General features: G+C 36.9%; 1 protein-coding gene across 1 annotated transcript in view; it reads right to left on the bottom strand.

Moving 5' to 3' along the window:
• Positions 1-20,792, bottom strand: part of SUGCT (succinyl-CoA:glutarate-CoA transferase) — a 333,906-nt gene that overhangs the window by 41,512 nt on the left and 271,602 nt on the right. The window contains exon 12 of the mRNA XM_010581786.1: positions 16,074-16,137. Within this exon, the coding sequence (XP_010580088.1) occupies positions 16,074-16,137 (64 nt within the window). The remainder of the gene's footprint in view (positions 1-16,073; positions 16,138-20,792) is intronic.

Raw genomic sequence — 20,792 nt, 5'->3', positions numbered from 1 at the left:
GAAAGGAAAGGAAAGGAAAGGAAAGGAAAGGAAAGGAAAGGAAAGGAAAGGAAAGGAAAGGAAAGGAAAGGAAAAAAGGAAAGGAAAGGAAAAAAGGAAAGGAAAGGAAGGGAAAGGAAAGGAAAGGAAGGGAGAGGAAAGGAAAGGGAAAAGAAAAAAGAGAAGAAGAGAAAAGAGAAAAAAGAAAAAAGAAAAGAGAAAAGAGAAAAGAGAAAAGAAAAGAGAAAAAAGAAAAGAAAAGAAAAGAAAAGAAAAGAAAAGAAAAGAAAAGAAAAGAAAAGAAAAGAAAAGAGAGAAGAGAAGAGAAGAGAAGAGAAGAGAAGAGAAGAGAAGAGAAGAGAAGAGAAGAGAAGAGAAGAGTTCAGCTGGAAGGGACCTACAATAATCATCTAGTCCAACTGTCTGACCAGGGCCGACCAAAGTTCAAGCATGGTATTAAGGGCATTGTCCAACTAAATGCCTCTTCAACACTGACAGGCATGGGGCATCAACCATCTCCCAGGGAAGCCTGTTCCAGGGTTTGACCACCCTCTCAGTAAAGAAATGTTTCCTCATGTCAAGTCTGATCCTCCCCTGATAGACGCAGCTTTGAGCCATTCCGACGCATCGTGGCACTGGGTACCAGGGAGAAGAGATCAGCACCTCCCTCTCCACGTCCCCTCCTCAGGAAGCTGTCCAGAGCAGTGAGGTCACCCCTCGGCCTCCTTCTCTCCAAAGTAGACAAACCCTGAGTCCTCAGCCGCTCCTCTGAGGACATGCCTTCCAGCCCCTTCACCAGCTTTGGTACCCTCCTCTGGATGTGTTCAAGTATCTTAACATTCTTTTTTAAGTTGTGGGGCCCAGAACTGCACACAATACTCATGGTGAGGCCACACCAGCATTAAATACAGCCAGATGATCGCATCTTTTGACCGGCTGGTTCTGCTGTCTTTGATGCACCCCAGGATGTGGTTTGCTCTCTTGGCTGCCAGGGCACACTGCTGACTTTTGTTGAGCTACTGTCAACCAGCACCCCCAGGCCCCTTTCTGCAGGGCTGCTCTCCAGCCACTCCTCTCCCAGTTTAGACTTGTGTCTAGCGGTGCTACTCTGTCCCATGTGCAGATTCCGACATTTGTTCTTGTCCAATTTCATGCCACTGATGATTGCCCAATGCTCCAATCTACCCAGATCCCACTGCAAGGCCTCTTGTCCCTTGAGAGAGTCAACAGCACCTCCCAGTTTAGTATCATCAGCAAACTTGCTAAGGGTGCCTTCAGCTCCTGCATCCAGATCATTGATAAAAAGATTGAACAGAACTAGCCCCAGAATTGAACCCTGACGAACACCGCTGGTGACTGGTTGCCAGCCAGATGTAGCCCCATTCACTGTAACCCTTTGAGCCCTGCTGCTCAGCCAGTTCTTCACCCAGAGCACTGTTAGTCTACAGAATATAAGAAGCAACTCTCAATGGACCTTTATGGATTATATCCCTTCATGTTAAATTAATTAATTCCTTCTAATCCAAAATGAGAGTATATATGGCACTCTGACTATGGTCTGTTGCACAGGATCTCCTTTGGTATACAATATATCGAGGGCATGTGCCCACATGCCAAAGAAACTTGGGTGGAAGTCGGGCCAATAAACTCTTATATACAAGATTAGAAAACAAAATATGAAAAAATATGAAAAAAAACATAAATTTAAACTTACCCGGTTGTTTACACAGACAAAATAAATTTCAGCATCATATAGGTAATACAACCACAATACATGGCTTGAATCCAGCTGAAGCCTATGTAGTAGCAGTATAGGGGAGAGAAGAACTAGTTGGATATATATTCTCATTTTTCTCAAATAGATGCAATAGCATTAGAAAATACAATTATGTCCTATCCCGTATGGTGAGTGGTCACCTAAGAGTGTTAAGTACTCTGGTGAATGTACATTGTCTTAATAATTTGTCTTTTTTCCTATTACATAGCTCTCTTACAGCTACATAGATGTGAATCCATTCAATCATCTTTTTGTTATTATATGTTATGAATGTTACCAGTGGGAGAACACCACTGGTAAGTGAACTTTTTACCCGTTATATTTTAAAGTTCAGGACAAAATTGTTTTCTCTGCCAGCATGCCTCAGTCATCACATTTCACAGTTGTAGTATTTAGGAAAGACTGGAAATATTGGACCTGTGGAAGAAGCCAATGTATAATCAAAAGTCTTAAGTCTTTCAAAGGCTCTGTGAGTTGTACACCAATTACATCTGCTCCCAGAAATAACTCCTGAATTAAGTATAATCGCATTCCTGCCTGGATTGGTGTCTTTGGCCCATATGTATTGCTAGTTAAGTAGCTAAAAGCAGCAATGAAGTGGAAATCAGCTATTATCCCAGTATGATGAGCAAACCAATATGCAGTCCTTCCTCCCCAAAGTGGTGGTTCAAATGCCACCAGGAGCAGGATTTATTTCTTTTTACAGGATAGGAGGTGGTAATGATTATACTACTCAAATATAAAAGTAAATTTTGAACTACTAAATACTCTTCGGGTAGAGACATTAAGCACTACAAGACAGAAATTTCCTAAATTATGATTGAGTTTTCAGCCTTAACTCTTGACTTTTTAAAGAGCCTCTACAAATGGATCTTCTTAATATCTCTGTGTAATTATCAGTCAGTATACTGCAAAGTGTACCATGAATTGGAATGCTTAAATTTTGTCTTCCATATATTAGGTTCCATATTTTACTGTACATTTAAGTTGATTACTGATCATTACTTCTCATTAATTACAGTAAATTTAGAAAAATTATATGACAAAGCTCCTGAAAATAGAACTCAAGTCTTCAGAAAAGAGCAGAGCACTTTTACTGAGGACATGCTTTACTGTAAATAAGACAACATTTGTTTAATTCATTCATCTTGAGTTTAAAAATTATCCACAACTTTCTAAGGCATTTATCTTCAACAGTGCAATCACCAAAAATCATCAGAGCATGTAAATTCCCCGAATGTACCCAATATTTGAAATCTTGATATAAATAAATAATGTTTTTTTCCTCATCGTTGATATCACAGATAATTTTAATTACACATAAATATTGCTCAAGGACAAGCAGATAAAAAATCCAATATGATACCAGGGCTTAGCTTTTTTTTAACTTACAATAATTTCCTTCACACAACACTTTGTAAAAAAAAAAGTTAATATTTTAAACACAAAATATTCAGATTTCTGCATTTTCTGAATCACTTTTGCTTGTAAATTATATGCATTGAAACTACGTAATTCTTCTCTCACTACAATTTTATACCAAATAACCTCCATGGGTATCAAGATTATTATGTTCTATAACAGTATATAATATACATTCATATGTGATATGTAAGTGTAATACATAATTATGTAATGGAAATATATTATATTATATTATTTCATTGGAACTGGTGCCCAGTATAATATTGGTTTCCAAGAGTCAGATAAGACCTTAGACTTATAGTTTCTAAATACAATCAATAAAGCATTTTGATTCATGTCTGGGTACACCTGGGGAAAAGAATACCAGTCTCTGAAAATATCTGAAAATTAGAAGTATACGCTATGCCTCACAATATAGCAACTGACTGCAAACTTCCCTCATTTAAAAAAAACAAACAACCAAGACTTGAGGACATCTGGCAGAAAAATCTTGAAAGTAAATGCAAATTCATGGAAATGGTAACAGATTGCCACATGGAGGCTGGTGGTGGATGCTGCTGCTTTGAGTGATGAACCATTGTCCTGGTTTTGGCTGGGATAGAGTTAATTTTCTTTCTAGTATCTGGTATAGTGTCATGTCTTGGATTCAGTATGAGAAGAATGTTGATAATACACTGATGTTTTTAGTTGTTGCTCAGTAGTGTTTATACTAAGTCAAGGATTTTTCAGCTTCTCATGCCCAGCCAGCAAGAAGGCTGGAGGGGTACAAGGACTTGGAAGGGGACACAGCCAGGGCAGCTGACCCAAACTGGCCAAAGGGGTATTCCATACCATGTGACATCATGGCCAGTATATAAACTGGGGGGAGTGGGGCTGGGAGGAATCGCTGCTCAGGAACTAACTGGGCATCGGTCAGCGAGTGTTGAGCAATTGCATTGTGCGCCACTTGTTTTGTGTATCCCAATCCTATTATTATTATTATCAACATTTTTTATTATTGTTATTATTGTTGTTGTTATTATTATTATTTTCCTTTCTGTATTATTAAACTGTCTTTATCTCAACCCACAAGTTTTACTTTTTTCTGATTCTCTCCCCCATCCCACTGGGTGGGGGGGCAGTGAGTGAGCAGCTGTGTGGTGTTTAGTTGCTGGCTGGAGTTAAACCACAACCATCTAGCGAGAATCTAAAAGTCATATTAAAGTAGTAGACATGGTAAATGCTTGCTTTCTTAAAGTCAACTGGAAGGAAGGTTCCAGGGTATTTCCACACTAGCCAACATTTTGAAAGACTTAAAATAGGTCAGGATAATGACTTGTAGAAGGTAAATGGCTTAATAGGAAGAAACCAAGGGTTTTGTATTAAATCCTCAGCTGCTACTCCAATTTCTCCTTTTTTCCCCCAGTAGTTTTCTCTACAGTGTCAGTATTACAGAATTACTTGAAGGATAGGTGAAACTGTTATCTTCCAATTTAACATTGCCATGCAGCTATACCAAAGTTACACTTTACCCATGTATTCTCAAAACACTCTTTTAGAGTTGGTGAAAGCTAGAGGATGGTACCTGAACCTATGAGGAACAAAAGGACACTTCAACATTTTCTGATGTTTTTTTCTCAGGAAATTCAAGCAAAAATGAGGAGTAGGAGGGTAGAGTAACTGTGCATTCAGCTTTGAGATAAAACAACTACTAAATCATACAGTGGGACATTGATTTGTTTGTAGTCAGGAAGTTAGGAAATAAAATTCCCTTTCAGGAATTACAACACTAGTCTTTATTCTAGCAATCTAGGAAGGCAGCAAAGGTAAATACTAGCAACACAAAAATCTATGCCCCATCTTTATCTTTTCTATTCCCCTAAGTATGAATAAATGTGAAAACTAGAATGGTTCCCAAAACAGCCTCCTTTGCCAAACTTACTGATCCCTAAAGTGTTCCCCATTGGGAGGTGAAGGCCAGATTTTAAAATGCAGGCATATTCAAAGGAAACAATAGAACTGTACACCCTTCATTTATTCACATAAACACCTGGCTTGCACATACAAAATAGTAAGTGGTGCATTCACATGATCAAGTATGTAACTCACTATATCGTTAAGGAAATATCTGATAGAACTGTATAGAAAGTTATCATCTTTGCCAAGGGTTTTTCGTTTTTCTAAATGAAGTACTCTAAGCACTTCCACAAAAACTTCTATCCCAAGAGACAAACCACACATGAAACCAAAAGAGTTTCTAATCATTACTTTGTCTCAGTCCAGAATTCAGTTTGACCTATTATTTTGAAGTTTTCACTGAACCTTAACCAGAACTGAAACAGAACAAGTACTACAGAACTTCTGAAATTCAGAATGCTGGTTTGACTAAACATAGACGCCAACTAGCAAAGATCAATTTAAGGAGGGGAACTTTCTGCACCAGCTGTGGCTTGCAAGGCCACAGTTCATTGTAGTATTTTTCTATCACCTCCTTCCTCAAATCATTCCCCATGTTTTCTCACCAGTGTGGTCCTTCAGTGCAAGCCTTCTCTTCTCTACCCTGATGCTATGCCATTTGCTGTGAACCACAGGTTTCTTGGTCAAAGCTGTTAGATTTTGCACATGCCTAAGGTGATCTTTGAGCCCAAACAATGACTCCTGTTCTCCAGCAGTGTAGTCCTGTGTACTGTAGGTCCTATTTTAATTTCTCTGCTATCAGCACAACCTCTTCTGATCCCTGGCACAGCACAGATACCACTGATGTTTCCAGGGCAGTGCCCTGCAGCTGTTTTGCTTTAGCTTCTCAACCTCTTAAGATTCAGGTGGCTGAGAAGATGACATAGAAAGGTGCTGGGAGCCCAGATGGTGGTTAGGTTCTGGCTGAGGAATGAGACCTGAAAACTAACAATTCTCCTTATATGAAACTCATATTTGAGGCATGCCCCCATCATATGAACTTTTTCCATTTTTAAAAGCTGTGTTTTCCAGGGAGAAAAGTTCACTGACCATTTCAGTAACCCAAAATGGCTCAAACTAGGTGACACTGAAAAAACATTCTGCATGGACAGTAAAGCTAGGAATAAATGGCTGCATGGCATCACCAGAACTCAACCTGGCTCAAAAGAAAAATCACTAGCTCAACTCCAGCTGAAAATTGTACTACCCAGTTCTTTGAGAAAGAGAAAGCAGTTCCCAAATGTAACTCAGCAAATTACAGCGCAGTTTTCATCATAGATTTACTCATATAGGAATCTAAATCTCATAGTCAAAGCAATGCGGCTTAATTTTTTAGTGCTAATCTTGTAATTTCTTTAGAATACTATAAAATTGCTATGAGTTTATACAAGCTTGTGTAAGCATGTCTGTGTTCATGTGCTGGGAATAGCACATGTGTGCATGCAGTTGTGCTTTCAGTATGTGCAAGTTGGACAACTGGAATTGGGTATTTGTGCATGATTGGCTTTGAAATTTTGTTTGCCCCACATGTTTCTAAATCGTACTGCCTCTCTTCACAAATGGGCCTGATTTTATGTTCCTTGTGATGTTTCTAAAAACAGTTTGCAAAGAATATTAAAAAGCTTGTTCTAATCTGCAAGACTCTGCCTCATTTCATCTCTGCATCCAGTTCAAAACCCATGAGGAACACTCTACTTACACACTAATCAATATAAATTTTTTATTGGCTTGCCACAGGCACAATCTCTAAACAACTTTAATTTAAAGCAATGAGTTGACATGAAATTTTGAAATTCATTAAGTTATCAATCCCCTTTAATAGAACAATTATCTGCTTTTTATATGGGTGAACTGTTTTTATTTACTGCTATGTTCAGTGTAGTTTCAGACAGCCAAAGAAACAGGGATTCTGTGCCTTCTTAAGGGACTCTGTTCCGTACCTTAACAGACTGTGTCAGGAAGATTTTTCTAATCAGGTCTTGACCCAATGCCTAATGTTTTCAATAGACCTTGGATTAAGCTAGTTCATATCTGTTCTGTCTTGGTTTAAAGCTTTTGCACACAATGATAGGATGGACAAGCTAGTTTTATTTGGAAAAAAAAAAGTTTACGTTTAGCAAAACAATAGTTTCAAGTTTGGACCAAATTTGGTGAATAATATCAGCTAAATAAAAATCTGGAAAAAAAATTCACATTAGTCATAAAGCATTTGGAAAAACTCTTGGGAATTTCCCACCCTCCCAGAACCCCAGAAGAGCTCCAGAATAGTTAGCCAAACAGCAGGGGGGAAAAGAGGTGGCAGCAATGCTTTATTTTTGATATCCCAAATTAGTAAGGCACCATTTGGAATATTCAAAACTGATGTCCAAATCACCATGCTTCTTTTGAAGCAGGGCTTTTATGCAAGGAAGATCTGCTGGTGAATGTATCAACACTAATAGCACACACAAGTTTCAGAATAGGTGAAAAGGTTGTTGGATTCAAATTTACCCAATCAAAATGTGTCTTCATTGACTACATAAAGGGATCTACAGAGTTAAGAAGCATCAAGCATACTACTCTCTTTTCTATTCATATTAGGGGAAAAAAAGGCGTCTGAAGAAAAATAACCTGAAACGCAGGCACTTAAATGGAAGTACATATCTGGAAATAGTCATGCTGACACAGTCTTCAGGATTAAATTGGCAAGCAAATTAGACATGAGCTTGAAATGCAGCATGACAGCTAAATAGATCAATGTAATTTTTACTGCATGGGCAGACACCTCATATCTATAAGTTAGACATTGGTCTTTTAAAAAAGAGATTTTGATGCAACATGGGATGAACTTCTGGGTGGGACGTTACTACAAGGAGTTGTGGGAAACAGAAGGAAAAGGAGCAAAAATAATTGCAAGTTTGCAGTGACTAAGAACTCAAATATGCCCAACTTCAGGAGTTACAAATAAAAAAATTAAATATATGTGAATTTACTAACCCACAACAGGTACATTATATACTGGTGGTAGGCTCTTAATCACCTAAACAGTAAAGTTAACTCTATAAGCCTTATTTTGCCCCTCATTTCTACCCAATCCCTTCTTCCATAAATTACAGAGAAAGCATAGCATCAAATTTCACGTATTATCATTATTATAATTTGGAAAAAATGTGCATATTTATGCTCTGTAGTTACTTGTGAGTTCCTTCATCTCAATTTTTTGGATGAAGAAGTGAGAAATGTAACTTCATGGGCTAAGGGACTTGCCCAGAGTCAGGCAGGAGGTTTGTGATGCACTCTATACAACTGCAATTTTTTCCTGTAAATATGCAGTACACAGACTGCAATAAAAAACGACAGAGTTACAAAGCTGCTGCACTTTGCATACACAATGGACCTGAAAAGACCTGGGCAAATTACCCTACATAGTTTGTCAAACAGTCATCTAGATGTGACTTCTGTCATGTAAGTACTTTCATGGAGAGAAAAAAATAGTTAAAGGTCATGAAAGACAGGAAAAAAATATTGTTGCTCTATAAAACTAGGTAACATTGAATTAGAATCATGGCATGGGTTTTTTAGCAATTAATCTGATCAGGCATTTAAAGAAAGAGGCAGATAATTGATGAATTTTCCATCTCTTGAGGACTTCTGAATAAGACAAACTGTAGTCAAACACATGTGAAAGGAGTAAAACGATGAAATTCTATGGCCAATGGTGTAAGGTGGCAAACTACATGATCTAATGGCCACTGCTGACCATAAAATTGTTCAGTCTAGGTTCACAGAAAACAGTTTAAGTCCAATCATTCTTTCCATTCTCAGGGAGGCAGGGCTTGGGTCAAGATGACATGGTGGAAACACAAATGAGGATTAGTATACTCAGTATCCTAGGGATTAAGTAAAATTGTCTAAATGTTTAAAACATATTTTTACATTTAATGAAACCAAACTTTTTTAGCTAACAGTAGATTCCTTTTCTTATCCAACAATTATTAAAGATCATAAAGATATACTTACAATTTATGGGTGTTGAAGTAATTTGGCTGTTTTACAACACACCCGAGGCATGCAGATATATCTTTACAATCACACACCCTGAACTGTGTGAGCACCTGGCTGTGCTTGTTACAGATTGAGGGTTAAGAAAGTACTTTCTAAGTAACTTTACAAAGAAAGAAGTGGGAAACACATTTAAACAGAACAAAAAAAAAAAATAAACAAAGCTGAATTCTAGGACTGTCACCATTGGTGGGAAATTAGTGAGTTTATTTGGCTATTCAGTTAATACTTCAACTTTTTTTTTCTCTGCATAACAGCAAGGTGATACTGTTTAGTTTACTCTCCATAAGAAACTATTATGTCCAGTTTAAAGGAAATTCTAGTATATTTTAGAACATATGGAGGAAAATAATAAAGAAAATATTCTCCAGTAAGTAGAAGTATAATTACCAATCAACATCCAGCAAAACTCCAACCATCATTTTACTTGACTTATTATGTACAGAGTAGGAAAATGTCCCCACTTGTCCACTGAAAAATTTTTATTTCCCCTGCGGATATGGCAGTGTCGGGTCCTCGAAAGAAACACGTGATGCAAGAAAAACAACTCTGATTGCCACAATTTAAAGAAAGACAGAAAAACCTAGGGTCTGCAGAGAGGATAGGCCAGCTCAGGCACCCTGAACAACAGTCCTGGAGAGCCACCGCGTGAGTAAGACACAGCGCTGTTGGTCCCAATCGGTACTGTTACTCAGTTACTCTGAGCCTCACAGAAAAGACTTCCACTATTTCTTAATTTCCCCCCACAACTGAAGTCCCAGAACTAGGTAAGAGAAAGCTGGCTTTTCTTCCTTAAGACATTAACTTTACAAGTATCAACTGTGGCACTAAAACCATTCTGGGATGTATAGCAAATTTTAAAATATACAGTAGAGAAATACTCTGGAAACATATGACAGAGGAGCAAAAATATGAAAAGGTTTGTTGTTTATGTTTTACTTTAAAAGAAATCTTAAAAGATTCCAAATTAAAGTATCATTCATTAAAAACAGACTAGACTTTTCTATATAATCCTGAAGCTTATAACATATTCCTTGCCATTCCCACCATCTCTTTTCTGCTTTTGCAATCAGTACAAATATATTGTTTATATATTTTTAAAGATTTTTTAAAGTATTTTGAGGATAGCTAAGCGAGCTGTCATACATCATTTCTGCTGAGTTCCTGTAATGGTCCTGAATTCCTCAAAATTGAAATCAGCTCTGTGAATGTAAAAGACATAAACAGTCAGCCCTGATGACTAAAAAAGGCGAATGAGGTAACGGTAATGCCGGTGAAGCTGTTTGTCTCCAATGTACCATAAATAGTGAAGTGAAATTAAAATTTTTCAATCAACATCAGTTATGCACATGCATGCATGCACACACGCGCACACACATGCATATGAAAAAACTGCCTGATGAGAAGCAGACAGGCTCAGAAGTTCAAGCAGAGGTTTTTGCAAAAAAAAAAAAAATTGGGGGGAATTTTTATGTTGTTGTTGTTCCTATATTGTGGGATCTCCTAGCTGCAGGAAACGATGGATTGGAGTACAGACTTCCTTAATTTCCTGCAAACTTCCCCCAAGCAGAAGTCACTTTTCTCTGCCATATATCTAGTCCTACTGAAGCTTCCCCCACCAGACTTACATTAAATGATCAAAAAAAGATAGCATGTATCACTAACAGCCATATCTGCTCCCTGTATTGAAATGTACTGATCAAACACAAAGATACCCCACTGTTATTACCACAACTATAACTGGTCTTCCCCATACATGGAGAAAATAAGCATAAATACATACATACCTAATAAATAGGAATACTTATTAAAAACAATACATAGAGTTTTTCTAAGAACTTCCTTCCCTTAGAAATCAAAGTATTTTTCAACTATTAACTAAGACATGAAAAACTGCAAACGATTAGTAAAGTGAGACACAGAGAGTGATTTGTCCAAGGTTAAGGAAGAAATCTGTGGCACAGTAAGGAAGTCCTATTAAATCTCTTGTCTCTTTGTCTTGTTCCTTAAAACCATTCTTCTAGGAGATTGATGGCAATTAGTCTCCATGGAACCATGACACCATTTAATGAATCATACGACAGGAAAAGCCTATCTCTGAAAAAAAATGTCTTTCCTGTTTCAATAGTATATTTGTAATGCACAGTGACAGGAGAAGACCGGAAAAAGGGACATTTCTCCTGAGTGGGTTGATTAATTAACATAGATTGCCTGAATTCAGTCCAAGAAGTCTATGCCAAGGAGGAATCCTTTACTGCCTTTCCTAACTGAGCTTGGAGCAGTCCCCCAAACACATTATCTCAATAGCACAGAAGGAAATCACGAAGCCAGGTATGAAATTGGCCTTTCTGAGCAATAAAGACATACTTGATGCAGATCATCGGCCGAAGGAGAGAAATAGTGTTTATCAACTCAGGAAATGGGGATGAGGAGAACATACAATGTAAACATTATCAAAACTAAGGATAGTTGTTTTGTCTGGAAGAGGTGTTTTACATGATTTCCACAGTTATATTGTTTCCTGTTTGATGAGAGATGATTCCGAAGTGTAGGCTTATATCCAAATCCCCAATTCGCTAAGGCTTAGAAGGGGTCAGAAATGAGGTTTATTTCACAGAGGCTCCTGCTAGTTAATAAATTCTACAAAGGTTGGTTTGTTAGGGACAGCTGAATGCATTGTGGTTTTTCCTTTTAAAAAAAATCATATCACAAACATTCTTTTGACTATAAAAAACTACTGGCAGCTTTTAAAAGTCAATATTAGACACTAGATAATGCAGAAGTTGGGAATATTATTATCTGAGTTTCCTAAACTATATAAAATAGATGATAATGGAAAAGGTTTGGGCAAGACTGCATTGCATCCATTAGCTTTTTCTACATAATCAGTATGGGTTGGTATCCATTATGCTCCACATTGCAACTCAGAATAAATTACTCAGTGGCTCCCAGAAACCCACATGCTACCGCTCTTTGGAAAAGTCCATTATTCTTTGGCAAAGCATTTCAAGACTAACCCAGACGCTAAAGCTTCTTGAAATTTTGTCCTTTCACTTAACTGTATTGTCTCTGTGCCATCCAGCATCATCTGCAATCTGGCACTCTATAAAACATCTCTCCCCTATCATTTTTGGCCCTCAAAAGTACTTTCTGTGTTCTACATTTCCCATTTTATTAAACTATATAATTTCTCCTCCAGATCTCTATGGAAAGGGCTAAGTACAACAGAGCTGAGTGAGGAGATACTGAGGTTAGTCACAGAATAAGAACATAATCCAAGTTGGAAAGGACTTCAGGAGGTCTCCAGTCCAAGCTCTTGCTCAAATCAAGGTCAGGTCTGAGGTCACACCAGAATGCTCATGGCTTTATCTAGTTGTTTCTTGAAAACCTCCAAGAACAGAGCCTGCACAACCTCTCTGGTCAACCTGCTCCACTGCCTGGCTGTCATCATGACAAAAAAGACTTTCCTGATATTGAGTCTGAATCTCTCTTGTCTCTCATCCTCCCACCATGCATTGCTGTGAAGAGCCTGGCTCTTTACGTTGATAACCTCCCTGTAGGTGCTGAGGGGCTGCTGCCAGGCCCCCCTGAGGCTGCCTTTTCCCCAGGCTGTACCAGCCCCTCTTCCTCAGCCTCTCCAGCTGAGATGCTCCAGCTCCTCGTCCTCTTTGGAGCCCTGCCCTGAACTAAAGATGATTAAGCTGACTTCAGCTATAAAGCCAGAACAGATTCATCAGTACAGCCCTGCAATCAGATGAACCAGTCCTGCAAAAAATGAGTGCAGTACAGTGCCAGGCCTTTGGGACTCAAGTGAGGCTCTCTCACAGCGTTGCACCTTCTATATATAATATGTCAAGTATATGTATATGTACACGTACATGTATATGTGTACAATAAGTCAGCTCTAGAATAATTTCATGACATGAATATACTGAACGGCATATGTGAAACATTATCCTAATGAAATCACTCAACTATCACAGAACCACATTTTTCTTTAAAATGATCTTACAGTCTTTTATACAGTCACTGTTAGTCAGACATGATGAAATCCCTTTTTCACATCCATTCTTGAATCTAAGCTATCTTGCTTGCTAACAGTAACAGCAGTGTATATGTGCAAGGACATTTTTCAGTGAATACTTGAAGCAAGAGATATAAAATACAGGGTCTGTATCTCTCCTACCCTCAATACAGATTTTGAAAAGAAAAGTGAATAGAAATGTGTTTTTTATAATGCGACTTCTCCCACTCCAGTTTCACCAGTACCTTATGATGTGCTTATCAGCACACAGTATATCTCAGGCTTGGAATTATAAAAAAAGGCAAGGGGGAAAGCATTGACTAGCTGTGGAAAGAACCCAATTCAGTAACCATATCAAAAGATAATTAAGTAAAGGAGGAGTATGAATCACCAAGTCCAACGTTAAAAATGTAGCCTACATTAAAGCCAATGGCAAAATCCCTCAGAATTTCAAGATGCGAGATCTACAAGTGAGGATTCATATACAGATTAGAACCCACTCTCATAGTGGGGAGACCCCTGGAGAAGGACTACTCTAAACCAGTATGTTAGACACAGAGGCCAATTGTGATACTCAGAGCTGAAATCTGCCAGCATACTCTCACTGAATAAGTGTATGTCACTGGACTCACAACTTTACTTGCCAGCACAAGTCTGACCTCTGTCAAGAGCCTCAAGTGTGATGTCCAATTCAGTTACTGAAATACACATTAAAATCTGGCTTATATGGTTAAGAAATAACAGTCACCCATTTTTATTTTGGGATCAGTCTCCCCAGTGTCTTTAAGGGGAGACATTTTCAGTCTATTCAGTTTCAACATTCACATTAATATCTTAATCTTGCTTAATAAGCAACCCTGAGCCAGAAACTGAGAGCTTAGTACAGTTGTTCTCTACCAAATATAATATATTAAAATATAATCACATTGAAAAAAAAGTTGTTACTATTTAAATAGTCATTGAGAAGCAGTTTATCTACTGGAGGTCTTCTCTGCACACTCTTCCCTGTACTCTTCAGGTATATCATTGACCAGGACGATTCCAGGGTACTTCCATTACCTACCATCAACAGTGGCAAAACTCACTATGCACTTTAATTTTGGGACAAAGTAATGTACACTCTTTCCAGTGATATCAATAGGTCCATTCTACTCACACTGAATGAGTGTCCTTCACTCTTCCCTCCCCTGCCTCTCCCCTCCTTATCCTCCCGTGCCAGGAAAGGAAGGAATTCTCCTTTTCCTGCTCAAATATCCAATAATCATTTCAGCCATCTGCTTCAATACAAGAAACTCCTCATAGAAGCCCATCTAAATGGCAAACCGTTAGAGATTAAGATGATTTATTTTAGTTTAGTGCAGTGTCACTGGTTTAATAAAATAAAAAATAACTAAGGATTTGGGAAATACTATGGCTTACTACCTAGGTAAAAACTCACTCTCTTGCCAATACATTCTATCGCTGCTGACAGACATTAGAACATTCCTTTCATCTCCTTCCTCTTCTTGCAGTTTAACCTATCCCCTTAAGGAGTATTTGCTTTCTCTAAGATAGATTATACATTGTATGCAACATGAAAACCTTACGTACTTTCTCTACCATCTGCAAGGCTTTTCTGCCCACTTCTTTAAAAAGAATGAAATCAAAACCCTTATTAGTCTTTTCATTTTGGATAAATAAACCAGGATTACTTTTCTGTTAGAGACTAAAACAAAAGGATTACTATTTCCAGATACGGGTATCTAAATTAGAGAAGCATTTTTGAATACAATCAACCAAACATCCAAGCAGAGTGGGACCAAATGTGGAATGCAAACTGTGATAAAGAACAAATATGAAGCATACACATACAGACACAAAACACCCCCTCTATTCATGCAGAAAATATGATCTAATACAGGACTGATTTCTTTCAAATAATTCTTTCTGCATCCCAGTGTGATTCCAGGATGTGCAAATTAAGATAAATTTTATGGGTCAAATTCTTCTTACCACTACATGTGCTCAAGTCAACTGAAATTGATGACAACTGGATGCTGTGTCAGAGGGTGGAATTTGGCACAGAAAATCACAATGTAAGGAGAATATGTTATAAAAATAAAAATTACATGGTGCTTTGAATGAAGGAGGAAACAATTCTCAATGTGGCTTGGGAGAGAAAAAAACATAGAGAAGCAAAAAAAGTTGACCCAATAGCTAGTAGATTATCAGATAAGGCTCAGTTGTCAAAACAGAGCCAACTGCAAGGATGTGAATGAGAATGTTCATAATGGCTCTGGACGAACATAACCCCATTCCATAACTAACTCCAATGGAAGTAAAGCTACACCAGCTCCACGTCCTGATGCACTTAGAGCTTAAAAGAGAAGAGACTAGTTTATTACTTCTATATTCTTTGGAAATCCAAAATAGCTATCTAAGACTTCATTATTGCAGAGCTTCACGTCTAATCTCATTAAAAGAAATGGTGTGATGAAGCCTTCAGTACGAACTTCCCTCCTCTTTCTTTTTTTTTTTAATAACAGAAATGTCCCTAAAAGAAGCCTGTGTAACTTGCAAAATAGACCTAAATCAAAAACAGATTCACATATTTATGTAGATGATTTAGCAGTAATATTTCTAGCAGTGGGAGTTTGCAAATATTATCAAATCCATGTTCATGCTTTATGACAACTGACCGATGAAAACCAGAAGCTATTCTGACACACATTTTAACCCATTTTTCTGCTACTGGAATGAATATGAGCACAAATGTCTTCCTGGCTAAACTTTTGTTCATTTGAGTGAAATGTGAAGATGTGTCATGTCCTCAGCTCAGTTCCAGAACTACTCAGGATGTCATGTAGCATTTAATTTCAAGCTCCATTTAGAAAAAAGAATTAAACATCTAACCTGGAACAGCTATCTTCCCAGCTGTGGGATGATTCATTTCCATCACAAGTCCATTGTGCAGCACCTAGAAAAAAAAAAACAAAACCCAAACCACGTATGTAATAAAATAATATAATCAGTTCCTAAACTCAAGAGGAAAAAAAAGAGATAAATATTATCATGTTCTTTCACAGAAAATCTGAAAATACAGGGAGCTACAATTCAAGTAATTTGCTTAATCTGCAAAATGAAAGCCCTGATGTTTGACACTACTCTCTATTTATGCACCTAAATAAATGCTTCAGTAAGACTTTAGATGTCTAACGTATCTTTAAGCTCTAATATCCAACATCAAATATAAGAAACTGAGCTGCAAGCATGTCATGCTTTCAACCACCAAAAGACAACTGGTACCAACATGGAATGAGAATTAAAACCTTCACCCACTTTCACTTTTAATCTGCAGTATGTATTGAAGGCCTATACATAATTTATGCTCTCTAGGGTTTTCTTTTCATTGTTACTCAGTTGCTTTTGAGCTCGTGATGGATCACACTGTGAAACGCTGTCTTAGTAGCTCCTACAAACATTCAGGAAAGATGACATAATTTTGATGTTATTTCTGTTCTTTCGAGTGGGTATGCCATGCCTTGAGAGCCTTGTGTATATCTGTATGGGATGATATTCATCACAATTTCCAGTTCCTTGTTACTAACATCAAGCAGAAAACAATGTACGATACCAAAATTCTCAAATAATAGAGAAAAAGAAATTCATAAGAGCAAACTCACTGCTATTGTTAATAGAATTCTGCACCAAAGCCAATAAGTAATCTTTATCATTTCCTTACCTATTATTCTGCCATCCTTCTAACACTGTTATCTTAATGACATAATCAGAATTCTTAAAAATTATTTATTTTGTTATTGAAGTATGCTCTACAAATAAAAAGCCTCCCATTAACCAATTATTTTTATTTCCAGTGTAACAAGTCTAGAGTGCCTTGCCAAATGTATCAGCTATAGAAAAGCAAAGATGGGCTAAGACTCTTAAGTGATCATGTAATACATCTACCTATTCACCTTGCATCACAAACAACACTAGCAACCTTGACTATTAATGACAGGTGTAGGTCTAATTATTCTTGAAAATTTCCAGTTAATGAGATGACAATTTTCTTATGCAGTCTGCACCATATTCTCTACTTTTATTATTAGAAATTTTTCTCCTAATACATAATCTAAGTATCTTTGCTCTGTATTATACATCTTTATTCTTGTCTTTTCCCCAACTGGACACAGAAAACCAATCACTAGCCTCTTTATAACATTCTTTTACATACTGGAAGATTGTAATCACATCCTCCCTCAGTCTGCTCTTTTCTAGACTAAACAAAACTAATTCCTTTAACCATTCTTTCCAGGTCAAACTTTGTGAACCTTTTATCTGTGTAGAATAGGATGCTTAAGAAATTCCCATTCCTGAACAGGTGGTGTCAAAAGGTCAGGTCAGCTTTCTCTTAGCTTGTGGGGTGAGCCTATTTAGCTGACATTTAGAAATCCAGATATTTCTGATAATAGATGCTGGTGGAAGAATGTCTGTTCACTGGTCTAATTGTTTGGCGCTGTACCAAATCATTAGTTCTATTTCTCTTTCAGAAGGTTAAGGCCAATTTTGGTAGACGTTCAAGTGAGACATCCAGAATTTTTTTCCAAATGATAGAATTGGAAAATATAATTGCTTGTTTTACTCATTTTTAGAATCTTTCCAGTTATTCCCTTAATCAAACAGTATTGAAAGTTTGGCCTCCTTTCTCCGTAACTTACATTGGCATTCTTTATGCATTTAAATGATTATTTGAGACCTGAATGAAAGAAAACATGCTTATTTGAACTTGAAATCAACAGCACACTCAAGTGCATAAGTACTTCTTTAGATGGCAAATGAAGGGCTGTACCTAAAAGTGGCACCATTTGTTTAAAGAAAAACATACAGATTCTCTAGCAGCTACTCAGGGCTCCACAAAATTCATGCCTTCCTGTGTTCTGGGTCTCTAAATTCTTATTCTAATAAGGCAGACTTACATTACTTTTAAAAGATTTCCTTTTGTTAGACTCCAATTCCATCTCCCTTTTCTTTACAGAATGAACTAAGAAAAACCTGCAGTATCTTTGAGTATCACCAATCTACCATTTATTCCCTTTTAAAAGAATTGCTTAAGATGCAGTCAAGCTTCCTTTCTGTTTTCATGATAACTACGGTGTAGATTTTCCCTCTCAAACACATTATTTTCTTGAAAACACCGCAATTACCATTACTCTTATTACTCTTATTTTCTACAGTTATTAAGCCTATATTGGTATACTCAGTTCCATCTTTTCTTTTAAAGAAAGCAGCCCCCAAGCAATGAATCTGGCCAAAGACCGTTTTTTTCCCCCACATCAGCAACACTGTTTGAAAGAACTGTGTCATTTCCTGTTTCACGTGTTCCATTATTAGGATTCCCAAAAAAGAAATTGAAAAAACAACTTCACTGACTCCTCCTCACGTGCATTCTAAAAACGGTGAAGGAAACATATAAGATTACTGCATCCTAGCCTTTGGAAGAATGCAATGTTCAGGTTCATTATCATCAAAGACAAGGAAAGTCTGAGGACAAAATAAGAGACAAAACTTGAAGGCCTTCTCTTCCATTGTCTTGTACCACTCAAATGGTCATAATCCTTCTGATGTGGTAGAGTCCACTATGCCCTTTGTATTCACCTTAGCTCAGCATAAGGAACTGATGAATCAAGAGAATCATGTAAAAGATGACGGCCATCAGTAGATTCATTTTTTAATTCTTTTTTCCATATGGCTTACTTTCCAGGCTAGAAATACTCTATTATTATATTATCTGTTACCATTTGAGATTTTGTGAATCAAATTAATGTTTGGGTGGCATTTTACACCGATTGTAATGAGATCATTGTAAGGAAATCAGAAGCAGTCTTCTGTCTTTCAGTAATAACCTTTTCATGACATTTCATTTTATTCCAAATACAGTCATCTTGTTGATTAAAGAAGGAACCTCTCTTGTCTGTCTACTGGTTAATGAAATGAAAACCTGATATCACCATTTTGTAATCTTATCTCAATAACAGTACTAGCAGTGTCCTGCTGTTATTTGTGACATGTTCAAGTAGGATTTTTTTTGTCCTGTTCATACATGTTTACGTCTTTCCTCCTGACACTTAGAACTGTAAAGGAAAAGTCTCTCCTATTTGCAAGAAAGAAGAAATTACACAACATGAAACAGTAAAAAAATCTCTGCATTCTACTGAAGTAAATAGAAGACAGGGTTGCTCTGATTTGTGCCATCTGCTATAATGATTCCTGCATCAACTTTTGCTACATAAACTTTTTAAAAAAAATTTTGTGTTTTCTTGCAGACTGGATTTGAAAAACTACATAGATATCATCTATACAATGCAGAATATATGTAATCCTCTATCATTAGTTGCTAATTCTACTTTGGGATTATTTATTTTATATGCAGACAGTATCAGATTTGCCCATGTTACAAAACCAAAATACTGTTTGTTGATGGATAAAAACAACAGAAGTCACTATATTTTACATTTATTTAGCCAGTATAGGTTACTACACGACTTTATTCAAACTACAGCAAATAGAACAATTCATATGATTATGTCTTCTAACCACAGAGAATAAAATAATTTAATTAAAAAATTACTTTATTATTATTTTCCCAAATGCAAGGAAGTCCACCTAGAATCTTTAAAGCAAAGATCTTAACGTTTTACTTGTGTCATGCAAACCAAGGGTAATTTACTATATTTCATCATATATATTCTCAGTTCTTTCATCATTCCCTCTTAGCTTGTCACGAGAAAAACTATGGAGGATACTTACATCAGCTGCTATGAAGCTTACAGAAATTGAGATATAATAACTTCAATGATTAATTTTGCTCTTTTCCCTAACCTTGTTAATAACTGCAAGTTAAAAAGTGGTTAAAATTTTTATAACAGGCAGCGTTAAAAGCCCTTAGCCATCTGCTTTCACAAGGAGGATCAAATATTAACTCTAGTTATTTCTTGTATTCTCACCTTGTTCAAAACAATTATTCAACTGACACTACTTTTCTGCATTAATATTTATATTACCAGTGGGCATGTTCAGTTGAATACTGTAATTTTTCTTTCAGTATTTGAGTCTCTTTTGAGTCTCACTTAAAAGCTAAGTAACATACAAAGAAGAAAATGAGAATAAAATTAACTTCAAAAGAAATATAATTATGATATAAAAATACAATATGGCTGCAGAAACAATTTTAAATTTCATCTTCATCTAAAAGACTTGCAAGGCTGAAAATCTAGCTACAAACAGGGGTTTTATCTTTGACTGTTTGGGAGTTAAGACTCATTCTTTACAAGATCATACGGTACATGCAGTGGTGCAAGACAATTTTTCAACTTTCACAGATCCTTCAAGGAAAAAGGTGAAACTCTCATTTTTCTACAACTGTACTGTTCTTTAAGGTAGTAAGACATACAGACTATTAACGCGTATGGTGGCTTTCTTTAGGACTTATGTGTGAGTACCTATTTACCTATCTAAAAAACAGCTAGAAAAACTATCACCATGCAGGATATGGCTTCAGGATGATTTAAAGGAATCTGTTTTTTCTTGGACACTGCATAACTTGTAAGAATATCTAATGTCTGGTGATAGGTC

This window comes from Haliaeetus leucocephalus, unplaced genomic scaffold (assembly GCF_000737465.1).
Source record: "Haliaeetus leucocephalus isolate CR32 unplaced genomic scaffold, Haliaeetus_leucocephalus-4.0 Scaffold808, whole genome shotgun sequence".
In the NCBI taxonomy this organism is placed as follows: domain Eukaryota; kingdom Metazoa; phylum Chordata; class Aves; order Accipitriformes; family Accipitridae; genus Haliaeetus; species Haliaeetus leucocephalus.
Note: the sequence above shows the minus strand (reverse complement) of the source record. Positions and strands in the feature narration are given on the sequence as shown.